At 33.1% G+C, this 13,087-nt stretch overlaps 1 protein-coding gene across 1 annotated transcript; it reads right to left on the reverse strand.

Annotated features, from left to right (window-relative positions):
* Positions 1-1,029: 1,029 nt before the first annotated feature.
* LOC111367006 lies at positions 1,030-7,379 on the reverse strand. The gene is made up of 7 exons (XM_022987684.1): positions 7,299-7,379; positions 6,468-6,737; positions 5,977-6,129; positions 5,725-5,821; positions 3,878-3,955; positions 1,913-1,920; positions 1,030-1,167 (listed from the first exon to the last, which is right to left on the reverse strand). The coding sequence occupies exons 1-7, from the start codon at positions 7,377-7,379 to the stop codon at positions 1,030-1,032; spliced, it is 825 nt and encodes a 274-aa protein (XP_022843452.1).
* Positions 7,380-13,087: the final 5,708 nt, after the last annotated feature.

Here is a 13,087-nt window from a genome sequence, read left to right on the forward strand (position 1 = left end):
CTTAATTGCCGTAACTTTAGGCCTGAATCGCTCGGGTAAGGATATAAGTATTTTTCTCACAATTTTAGGCTCGGGAATTTCTCTCCTAGGTTGAAACTAGAATTTACTATGTTGTTTAAACTCGCATAAAATTCATCAAAAGTTTCATCATCTCTCATTCTAATTTTCTCGAACCTCATGGGTAGCATTTGCAACTTAGAGTTTTTAACTGCCTGAGTTTCCTCATGTGTGGTTTCTAAGATATCCCAAACTTCTTTCGTTACCTCACACATGGACACTCGCCTAAACTCTTCTGGAGAAACAGCCATGAACATGGCATATAGGGCTTTGCTATTCCAATTACATTCATCCAGTTGTGTTTTAGACCAACTAGCTATAGGAGTGAGGGTTACTACATTATCTACGGTTGCACTAGGGGCACTCCAACGGTTAACTACACTTAAACCGAATTCTCTCATCCATAGATTTCAAAAATGCTCCCATCCTAACTTTTCAATATGTGTAATTGCTACCATTAAAATAGGGCGGGGCACACAATGAGGCACTCATATAGACATAATAAGGTCAAGACACATTTTTTTGGCTCTAATACCACTTGTGACTTCGGGCCTGGGACGCTACACACTACTTCAACTTTTAAGATAACCAAGTTTACGTTCCAGACAATTTATTAATTTGACCTTACGTACGGAGTTGACTAATTAAAGCAACAAGTCACTTTTAATTAATTTTCTAGATGATTAAACATACAAGTCAAATTTCCCTATGTTTGAATGCCGCAATTACAATATGAAAAACAGTAACTAACACACAATTTGTTGATGGAGTAACCCAACGTGGGAAAAACTTCGGGACCACGCCAGTTACCTCTACTATAGACAGTCAGGGATACAGTGTGATTTCAATCTAGCAAATTTCACTTGTTCTAGCTGTTGTGATTCCTGTAATTTCTAAGATCCACTGTCAATCTTCCTTTCCCACGATCCACTGCCATAGATACTATATAGCCTCTCCAATAGACTTTTCGATCTACCTTCTGCAGCCTCCAAGATCTGCTATCTTCTTCCATCCTTCTGATCTTATACTAATTGCCTTTTCCAGGTGGAATTCCAAGAATTTCCTATTCTTGTGTTTTTCGTGTGCTTGAAATCCACCTCTCTCAATCCTCTACAAGAGAGTCCATTGCTCAAAGAATTAAGGAACTTGGGTGTTTTGGATTATAAAGATGAGATTTTTTTCCAAAACTAGATTATCGGATCTCAAGAATGAATAATTGATTCCACAAGTTGAAATGTGTTCTTGAATCTCCCAAAGATAATGTGAAAGTGTTTCTCAATGATAGCACAATGTAGCAACCACCCAATTTTCATTCATGACTTCTGTATTTATAGTTGGAGACGAATAGGTGTCATGGGACGTGTAAAATTCTCGAAAATCGCAACCTAGGGATTGGCCGGATATCATTGTCGTTCGAGCGACAACTCGACGAAAAGCGAGCGACGGCTTTTTACTCAAGCAATGCAAGGATGACAAGCGAATGACGAGCTCTCTATTTTAGTTAGGTGTGAGGCGAGGGAAATTCCGACGAGTCTTTTACCTTGTTCCAAATTCAAACCCTAACCTAGCCATCTATACAAAATTGCAACCCAAGTCCTTGACTTTTATAGAAGTTTAATTTAGTTATTTTTATTCACAGAATTGCCAATTACAATATTGGACCTAACACAAACTTCATGCACGTGATGCATATTTATGATATATATTTATTTACACAAATTATCCTTTCAAAATACATATCCATTTTTATCATTTCTTTTTAAAAAAAATACTAACATTGTGAGCTCAATTCTATGTATCCTCTATTCAATCAGAATGTAGTGGGCCATTATTATTTGGAACATGATTCAATTACCTGTATTACTACAAGACAGTTAACAATAAACATTTGATGTTATCATTAGCCGGATGCATCAATCCCCTACACCTTATTTTTCAAGCACATTTTTCATGGCATAAATATATATCTCTTAAAAATATGGGACAAATAATATTCTTTGCCACATTATCAATTAAAAACTTTTCATTTCTTGAAACTTTACTTCATGAATGCTAATGGATGCGATCACATGTATGAAATAACAATTAATGTAAAATAACCATGCATTTAATATCGTAACTTACGAATGAACATAATGAGATATTTAATTACTTAGAATCCTTAGGAATTTGCTTTTAGAATAATAAGTAGAGATATCCTTAATCGTCTACAAAATCAACATACCAAAAGTTCTAGGCCATTACCATTTAATTTATTTATTTTAACCACAGAGACAATTTCTTAAGCCCTTGTTTGAACTCCATTCTTTTCATAAAAATACATTTTTGAATAGTGTATTGATGGAAAATGTGTGATTTAAAAATATGAAAAAAAATTAGATTTACAAGTAATATTATTTTATTGAAAAATGTGTGGTTGAAATGATGTCAAACATTATTGAAGAATGTATTTTTTCAAATAATGGGACTAAAACACACCCTAAGTATCTAGCTCTAATCTTTTTTATTTTATTTTGCTCCATGCACCATAAGCATAAGCACATTAACGCGTCTAAGAATGTGAAATCAAATATGTCATAAGCATTCACATTTTTGCCAAAAAAGACTCTGAAATACTTATCCTAAACATAAAGGGGTAACTAAAAATCAAATAATTTTCTCTCTCTATGAGATTTATAAAATAATATATGACAGATTCATCACAAAAATTATGTAATTAAATGAGTCAAAATGTTGTTTCTTAATTTTTAAAGCAATCGATCAAAAACTTTCTAGTTGCTGAAATTTTTGGACACGATGCACAAGCAAAAATTTTATCTAAAAATTTTGAAGTCAATATTGAACAAAACTTTTCAAAAACATGAGAGACATAATTTATATCATGTACGAATTTTTACAAGGTCTAAAATCATTATTTGTTCCACATTTTCTATTTTACCATCCGGGCTATATGTTCTGCTAGCATTAACACGTTCAATGTAAAGTACTCTTAGAAAGTACATATACAAATTAATTCCTTGGACAAACAACTTCATAAAAATTTATAATCATTCCCAGCATATAGAAGAACAACTATTATAAAAATCAAATCATCACATAGAAAATAAGGTATATTTAAAATGTTAAAACTCAGATTTTCAATCCTCCGGTACAGAAATGTATTGTAATATTCATTCTATATAAAATCGAATATGGATCCAATCGGTCCAAATTTTTAAGATGTCATGCTCAATATATGCAAAAATACGTTGAATAAAAACTACTCTACAAAATTTTACTTAAAATAATTTGAAGAATTCTTCAAAGATGGAGTACAAAGCAACAACATCAAATTTGCAAAATGAATTATAAGAATCAACAATAATTTACACCATATGATAATTACATGCTTAAACATGTTAACAAGGTCATAATAACAACAACAACTACTACTACTTAAAAGGAAGCTAACCTCAATATTTATGTAACAATAGCTAATCTAAGGATTATAAGCACACAAAAAATAAACATATCATATAACTTATTTAAAGTTTAATTGATAAGCGTACTAGATTTAAATTTATTAGACACTTCGATCGTGCGTCCAATGTTTATTTTCATTCCAAAACATAAAAAGTCACAATAAGAATAAATTTACTAATTAAGCATTAAATATGACATTGTAACAATCATAATTAATACACAATAATGTAAAAGGACACGAGTTAGATAAAATAGTCCGAACAAGATGAAAATGCAGATAAAACAGTACAAACTGAAGTAACTAAAGCTGAAAATGGTCAAAATATTAAAAATAGTTCACTAGTTAATTACCAATTACCTAGAGTTGAGGAAAGAAGACAAAACAGACCCTCTACTAGGCTACGATACATAGAGTTGCTCTCAGAAGTTGATATACCTAGAAGCCAATCATTAGTTGATTTCAAATGGTTTATAAGAAGCCAGGGATGACAGTAAAGTTTTTGTAATTAAAAAATGGGTAAGAAGTTCATCTATTATGTTGTAAATAAAGTAAAAGTAGGTTTGATCATGTTATGTACTTAAGAGACAAGAGTAATTACAATAAATTTGTTTTCTTTTTATAGTAATCGAGAATGTCTTTTAATTTATTTGTGAAGTTCATGTTGAAACTGCGTGTTTAAGGCCTGGTGAATCTGAGCTTCATATGCTAGATTTGCAATAGACTGAATCTGTGACAGAAGCTAAGGTTTAGAATCTGAAATTGCACTTGATCTGTAGAAATCCGGTTGATATTTTGAATCTGTATATGGGTTGTACATGGTTCTATCTTCGATTTCTTGGTGAAATCATTTGCAAAATCGCTTTGATCCATGAGTAGTAAGGTTTGAGCTTATTGCTAAAGCTTGATTTCCTACTGCACATTAAGAACTGAACTACTGGCAGGTACTGTTAAGATTTGGGGTCTATCTTAATAAGGTCAATCTTATTAAATGAAGAAACCCAAGATCTTTATAAATTGACATTTATTTCAATATTAAATCGATTTGGGATAACACATCCCTTGATAGGCCCCCGCAAGATGGTGGCTCATTTGAGCAGACCAATTTTAAAATTCACGAGGTAGCTTTGATACCATATTAAGATTTGGGGTCCATCTTAATAAGATCAACCTTATTAAATGGAGAAGCCCAATATCTTTATAAATTGGTATTTATTTCGATATTAAATCGTAGGATAACACATCCCTTGACAGGTACAAGGAGCAATGAAACAAAGGATAGGTGATAGGTTTCTTGAACAGTTTTCTTCTCGAGTCAAGTTGGAGTTTGTGATGAGTTTTGACTCAAAAGAAAAAGAAAGAAAAGTCTTTTATTTATTTTTTATTTTTTTTGCAAACACGTTTCTTGCTGTTGGAACAAATAAACTGCCTATTTTATCCCAGCCATCAGATCAGTCAAGAAGGATCAACCTTGGCAATTATATCTTGGTGATCAGATCCAAGCCGTCCTTCAAAGAACGTAAAATAGGCAGTTAATTTGGTCCAAAAGCAAGATACGAGTTTGCCTTCTTTAATTTTCTTTTGATTCTAAACTCGTCAACTTCTTTATATTTAGTAATCAAATTTATGACGTTAATTGTCCATCCGCTGAAAGTATATGGATAAAAACACAAGGTAAGCGATCATTGTGTTAATTAAGACACCAAATTTTTTGTCACTTATAAATCTTGTTATTCATTGACTAATTTAGCTAATTAATTAACCGCCGATGAACTATATATGTTGCAGTGATTAGGGAATTAAAAAAAAATCAGGTAGATATTTGCACAATCTGAGTCCAAGCAAGAAACTGTAACAGTCAAAGCGCCTTCAATTAAAATGAGAAAAAAAAAAAAAAAGGAAGAAGAAAAACGATATGAAGTTCATTAATCTGTCACTTGTAAAAGATGATGGAAATGCTCTCCTCCTTGAAATATTTTACTCAAATAAACTTTAAAATGTTGAAAAGATAGGCTTAAAACTTAACAGTTAATTAGAAAAACTGCAATCATATATCATCATCAAAGTTTACAGCAATAAATGAAAGAAAAACAAACATTAATGTTCCTTAAATTAAATGCAAAGTTCTTAAATGGAGTTTCCTCAACCTCTAGCATTAGAAAATTAAATGGCAGCCCTGCAAGGAACCCCTTTTCTAGTACGCTTACGCTTGTTTGGATTTGTAGGTTGCACAACCTCGTCCCTTCCATCTGTAAGCATCCTTGTAGCTACAGGAGATTTGCTCCTTTCATAGAATGCTTGAACCTAAAAATTTGGTCGAGGCAAAATGAATAGGTGTTGAAAAAACGTAAAAATTGCTCACTCTTGAGCCATTTTGTGTGTGCGCATCTATGTGTGCATGCACATATATGCGTTCGAACTAGACTAGTTGGTTTTATAATATTTTTAGCATTTATAACCTTGCAAGCTAAGCAGCAGAAGCTATATCGGTCAAAATCATTCAATTTTCTCTTACACACATGGCATGCTTCATCGCCGTCCATATGTGAACCTGAACCATTGTGGGGAAGCGGCTTTAGCGACACAACCCACTTTTTGTTGCATTTGTAAGGCTGCAATCAATATTTAACGAGTTTACAAAATGATGAATTATGTATGACCATCTGTAAAGCCAGTGTATGTGAAATAGTCATTATATGATAGTAAATGCATAATACAGATTCAAAGATTTATTTACTACGTTACAGAACTTCACTAATGCATTGTAAATACTTTTCGGGACTGCTGTTTTGTCTTTGCAACTTTTGAGATGCTTGTAGTATCACATCAGATCCCAAAACATATGTAATTTAGTCAGAAAATACCATATCTGAAAATTCTGTTAATTATTTGTGATGGATTTTTGTTGTCGCAAGAAATATAAGTAAAATACCATCTAAATGGAAAGTACCTGAATTGTTGAACAATCAAGATGACTCTCAATCTCCTTGAGAGGTATCACATCTTGGTAGACATGACGATAAATGGTGAGTAGCTTGTGATCGTTATGTGTACCTGATGCGATGCAATACTTGCAATTTGAGGAATCGCAAGTAATGCAATACCTATTCAAATCATTCTTTGAAAAATCATGATTCTCACATCTACCAAAAAATTTCTTTTCTAACAAACCATCAAGCCAATGGGGAATCACTTTCTCACATTGGATAGTCATATCAACCTAAAAATAAATCATGTTATCAGGAGGATATAAAGCTAAAACATGTTTAGAAATCTAAAAATAAGCACTTAAGTATCATGTAACATAAATAGAGGACTGAGAATTTAACATCAATTTCACTTAAGAAAATCCAGTGGAAAATATGCTGCAAATAAATTCAAGAAAATTGGTGTTGATCCATTTGCAACATCTCTATGCTGCAAATAAAATAAAGTTCGGGTCATTAAAGGGCACAATATTTAGGAAAAAGGCACAAAAATTAATAAATAGATTTATGTATTTATTTTTTTAAATCTATACGTGTTTCTTAATTACACAAAGGGTGTAAGACTTTTAGATATGGCACACGGTACTCAAAATTCTTAGGGCCGATCGTGAGTCATAATTGATTATTACACAATGAATTCATATTAAATACTATAAAAAAATTGTACCCGATATTGTGTATGCAATTATTCCCCTCCCTCCCCCCAAGCGCCGCCGCCCCCCGAAATCATGCTTTCTAGACAAATTGAAATCACTCTCTTTGTGCCTAATTGCCTATAGTTTCATGAATCATACAAAAATTTGGCTGATGTCCCTATCCTTCTCTGTATTCGCTTTTTTGATAATATAAACATGGTTGGGAGATCCTAACCCCATCGACTCTCATTGGTGGAGCCTAACAACTCATTAAGGATGTGTGGATATCTCTGCTAAAAAAAAAAATCTATGAATTTTTCCAAGAAAAAGGATTTCATAAATATTTCAATCAAAAATTAGTTTTTCTTTTTCGTTTAATTTGTATAGTTTTAAGATAGAAATTCTAAAATGGTATAAATAGACCCAAAGTCTCCATAAACACAGATTCAATAATTCACATTTCCCTATCAAGAAGGACATAATCATGGTCCAAAGACAAACGAGACCAAAAAATACCTAGCTTAGAATTACCGTATCTCTATCCTTACCTTTCCTATATATATGCATAAATTTTTTGAACAATGGCTATTTATCACGTCTTCTTAATTCATGCTAAACTTTCTAAATCTTACTGAAAACCTATTCTTGAGGGAAAAAGTCGCAGTTTTCATTTAAAGCTCATCCTTACAGAAAAAAGAATTCATATACAATCAAACTGAATATCAATTGTTATAAGCATTTTAAAGGGAATTATAAATAAGTATTAGCACTTCATAATGAGTGTTACAACTCCATACCTTTCCATGGATTTCAATGGAAGAAGAAGAACAAGACATCTTATTGTAGTGACAAGCACAAAGAAGTTTATAAAAAATTGCCATACTTATAGTGAATCATTATGAGGTTGAGTAGTAATTGAGATTATAGTGATTAATTAATTTCCTTTGTCCAATCATAGTAATTGGCAAATTGAAATTAATGAGGCAGTTAGCTAATTAAATTATCTTATCTGTAAAAGAAAGAAGAATAAATGTTCAAATATTTTTAAAGAGCCTATAGGGTTGAAGCTTTAATTATAAAAAAGGGACAATCAAAGTCTAGATTTTTCATGTGAATTTGACCTTTTTATATTACCTATTGTAGATTTCTTTCCATTGAAATGTAAAATGATAAATTACAGGCTGACTCCCATTAATATTCTACCTTATTCAATTCTTTCATTATCTTAACAAATTAACATGCATCATTCTTAATAGAAATTTCTCTCCGCTGAGTTCATTTTTTCTTTAATTTCAATCCAATACCTTTTTCATGTTAATATTTATTCATTTTTCTTAAAAATTATGAAGTATTCATCAATAGCTTTCTTGCAAAATTTTCTTCCAAAAACTTAAGTATTAAGAACATAAACAAACATTAATATCTATTAAAATCTCTATAGAAAATTCAAACCTTGAATTTATAAGTATATGGTTGACAAGAGAAAATATTTATAGATATAAAAGATGCATATTCACCCCAACATTTTCTCAAATTGCTATGATTTTCTCATTAATAAAAAATTCAATGTTAGTGAAAAATATTTCAAAGAATTGCAATACGCCAGTGAACGCCCTTTGCAGAATTTTGAAATAAACGATAAGTAAGCAATTTGCATAATTTTGAAATAAACAATTTATATCATAATTAAGCAATTATAGCACTTAAAATGAAATGGTTCTTTATATTTAATTCTCTGTGTAGTTGATAAAATGTATTAGTTACTATTGAGTTAAGATGTGCTCTTCAAACTTTTGTTCAATTTGTTGTACTCCTATTGACACATCATTTCATGTTAACATGTCATCAATTTGTTGTACTCCTATTTAACACTGTTCATAAAATGATGTATCAATAATACGATAGGTAAATTTCCTGACTCAAAGAAATAGTGGACCGCATGCGTGAATCACATCATTCCCAATAATACTACAGCACTTTTGATGAAAAGGACGTGCAAATCCATCTGGTCCTGGTGCGCTGGAGGATCAAGATAAAAAAATTGTGTCCAGTACCTCCTCATCCAATAGACGTGCAGTTAATACCAAGTTCTCCGACGTGACAATAGAGGGAACTATGGCCTCGACCCTCAAAAAGTCTTGATGTACTGATCTTTGGTAAAATATGTGATGAAATAATCAACCAGCCCATTCCTAATTTCATCCACATCTCCCATAATAGCATCCCCCATTTTTATGGATGATAACGACTGCAGTGATTTCCTTGCTTTCTTTCATAAACGGAAGAATGCCATGTTTCAATGACTATCCTTCAGCCATTGTACAATATTTTGTTCCCTCATCATCACTTCTTTCTGTTTGCAGACTGGCTTCCCTCAAATAATTCTTGATAATTCCATCTACTGCAATCTGGTTTTGTAACTCCCTTGTACTTCTTGTAACCTGCTCAATCCACGTAACTATATACTTCTCCATTCCAACATCGAAGTTTGCCTCTTAGAAGTTTTGAGTTTCGAACCACAACCTCAAGCAAGTACCCAAACACGTAGCATGTCAAAGCCTTCAGAATGAATCCCATGAAGGAATTATGTGTAGCCACAGAGAATATTAGCCAGCAGACAGCAGACAGATTGCATTAGCCAGCAGACAAATTACATCATTCCAGCAAACATATTGCATTATTCAAGCAGCCCAGATTGCACCAGTCAAGTTCCACAGCACTTTTATTAATATTTCCTTGTGTAGCAGTATCTCTGTTCTATATATATATAATGTAATCCTCATGTACAAAATTAATAAGATAATACAGTAACATACAAGAATATTTTCTCTTATCGTGGTATTAGAGCATCTTGATCTTTGGGATCTCTGAACGCTTGTGCACCATTTTCTTCACCATGGCTGACACCACCGTCACCCCCACACCAGCCCAACTTCTAGTGATCTCACTTCACCTTATTTCTTGACTGCCGCAGATAACTCCGGTGCTGTTTTGGTCCCAGAGTTTCTGACTGGCAACAATTACCCCACATGGCGTCGCTCCATGCGAATGGCTCTCAATGACAAAAATAAACTGGTTATTGTCGATGGATCCCTAAAAAACCTACAGAAGCATCAATTGCTACACTGTGGGAGAGGTGCTGTGACATGGTTCTTTCTTGGCTGCCCAATTCTATCATTAAGTCTCTCCTACAAAGTTTGATTTACAGCCAAATCATTTTGCTTTATGGATAGACCTAGAGCAACGGTTTTCCCAAAGCAAAAACCCACGCCTATATTGCCTTAAGCACGATCTCATTAATCTTCGTCAAGAATCAATGACAGTGACATCCTACTACAACACCATCAAGGGTCTATGGGATGAATTACATGCCCTCATGGAAACCAGCTCTTGCACGTGCTGCTCACAAAGATGACCATGAGAAAGAAGAAGTCAAACAACTCTTCAAATTTCTTATGAGTCTAAATGAATCTTTCAGAAACACCAAAAGTCGGATTCTAGCCATGGATCCTCTGCCCACAGTTATGAAAGCCAATGCCATCATCCATCAAGAGGAGACCCAACGACATCTTTATCTCCCCCTACTTCCTACACCTGATAATTTTGCCATGGCCATAGCTTGGGTTTTCCACAAATTTCTCACAATCGAGTACGGAATGGCAAGAAATGCACAGAGTATGGAAAAGTTGGTCACCAAAGAGAACGCTGCTTTGAAATTATTAAGTCCCCACCCCATTGTAACGCTTCCAAACCAAAGCAAAAGAAGGTCACCTCCACAACAAACGCCACAACAAATGCTGTGTCATGGTCGCCTTCACCTTCTATAGCGAGTGCAATCCTCGATCTCATGGGGAGCCTTTCTTCTTGGCACAGAAAGGAACATCGTGCGACAGTAGTCTGCTCCGTTAGACTATCTTTCGTCTTTTCTCGATCGCATCGGGACGAAAGAAAATTTGATTACAATTCTGAAGAAAGCTTACAACTGAAAATTTAAATGCATTGAAAGTAAATTGAACATTAATTAATAAAAAGTGAACATTACAATTGACAAAAGTAGAAAATTACAATTGCTGGTACAGGAGACGGGGCAGGGCACGCCCCGTTTACTGCCCCGTCTCTTTTTTTTTTCCCCTCAAATTCACAATTTAAAAACGTTAAATTCACAATTTAAAAACTTTAACATCCAAATTAAGTACTCTAAACAAACAATATCCAAAAATAAACAATTACAAATACAATTATATTGTAACTAAATTTCACTTCTTTATCCAAAATTAAATTTGTTGTTTTTCCATCTTTATAATTTCATTCTTCGGCAGGTTCAGAGATTGTAGAAGATGGTTCCTAAAAAACGAAAGAAATATTATACTCAATATCATCATAAATTCATAATAATGATGATTAAAATTAAAATTATGTAATATATAAAATTACTTCCTCATCAACATCCTCATCATTCATCTTGGAGCAACTTCCAAAATATGCAGATGGCGTAGAATTCGCTATTAATAAAATAAAATAATTAGTAATAAGAAAATTAATAAAAGAAACAATATAAACAGCAAATGTTTCTATACATTGTACTGTGAATATCGGCACATAACCAATCTTGAGCACATATTAAAGCCTCCAAAGTTTTGGGGTGAAGTCTATTGCTATGTGGACTAACAAATCTACCACTAGTACTGAAAGCAAATTCGGATGCTACAGTAGATACCGGGATGGCCAAAATATCTTTTACATTTCGAGATAAAGTCGGATATTTGATTGAATTCACTTTCCACTATGTCTATATATCAAAATCATCCGACCAAGGCAATATAGGCTCATCTAAAAAAGTATCAAGCTCGGTTTTCACACTACTAGGAGCTTCAATATTAGAAACAAATTTATAAAAATTCGCCATGCGATCTGATTTATTATTAGCACTCGACGTCTCGGTTTGACAAGAAGAAGTAGAAGACTGAGCTAAAGACTCACTTGAATCATTCTTTTTCCGATAATCGTGCACCAACTTGCCACAAACTTGATATATTTTGTCAATCTCACTTGCAGCATTGTGATTAAAAATACGAGGATAATAAAACTTAACTAATATCATCTTATACCTCGGATCCAACACTGCTGCTAAAGCCAAAACTCCATGAATATCGCTCCAATACTTATTAAACATTTCCATCATATTGGTTGCCATCATTTGATCTTCCACATAAGGAGATTCAAGCCACTCATACAACGACAATTTCATTTCACAAACATTTGTAAAGAAGAGATTAACAGTTGGATACTTTGTTCCTGAAAACAATTCAATAACCTCAAAAAAATCTTTAACTTCTCACATATTTCTTTTGCTAAATCTCAATCACCATCACTAGGGAAACATTTATATCGTGACTCCCTCTGTTTCAAACGCAGAAAAACATCCTTATAAATCAAAGCAGTACTAAGCATCAAATACGTCGAATTCCACCTTATTTTACAATCAAGCACCAATTTTTTTTCTCACAATCAATTTTCAACTGACGTGCAAAGAGCTCAGATTTTTCAGATCTCTTTGGTGTGGCTGTCCAATAAGAAACACTATCACGAATTTCTCGACACTACCACTAATAATGTCCAACCCATCCTTCACAATAAGATTTAATATATGTGCACAACACCTCATATGAAAAAATTCACAATTCAGTACAAGAGAACGAGTACAAAGTTAACTTAACACAATACTGATCATTGCATCATTTGTGGTGCAATTATTTACCGTCAAAGTTAGTAACTTACGATCAATATTCCAGTCCATCAAGCTGCTTAATAGAGTTTCTAAAAGCACATCAGCAGTGTGTGGGCACGACACATAAATAAACCTGAGTTCATTCAAGAACAAATTAAATCAACTAAAAGAATATCATTTTGGTAAATTATGAGAACAAGTGAATGTAATATTTTACTAT

The sequence above is a fragment of the Olea europaea genome, chromosome 18 (genome assembly GCF_002742605.1).
Source record: "Olea europaea var. sylvestris chromosome 18, O_europaea_v1, whole genome shotgun sequence".
Taxonomy (NCBI): domain Eukaryota; kingdom Viridiplantae; phylum Streptophyta; class Magnoliopsida; order Lamiales; family Oleaceae; genus Olea; species Olea europaea.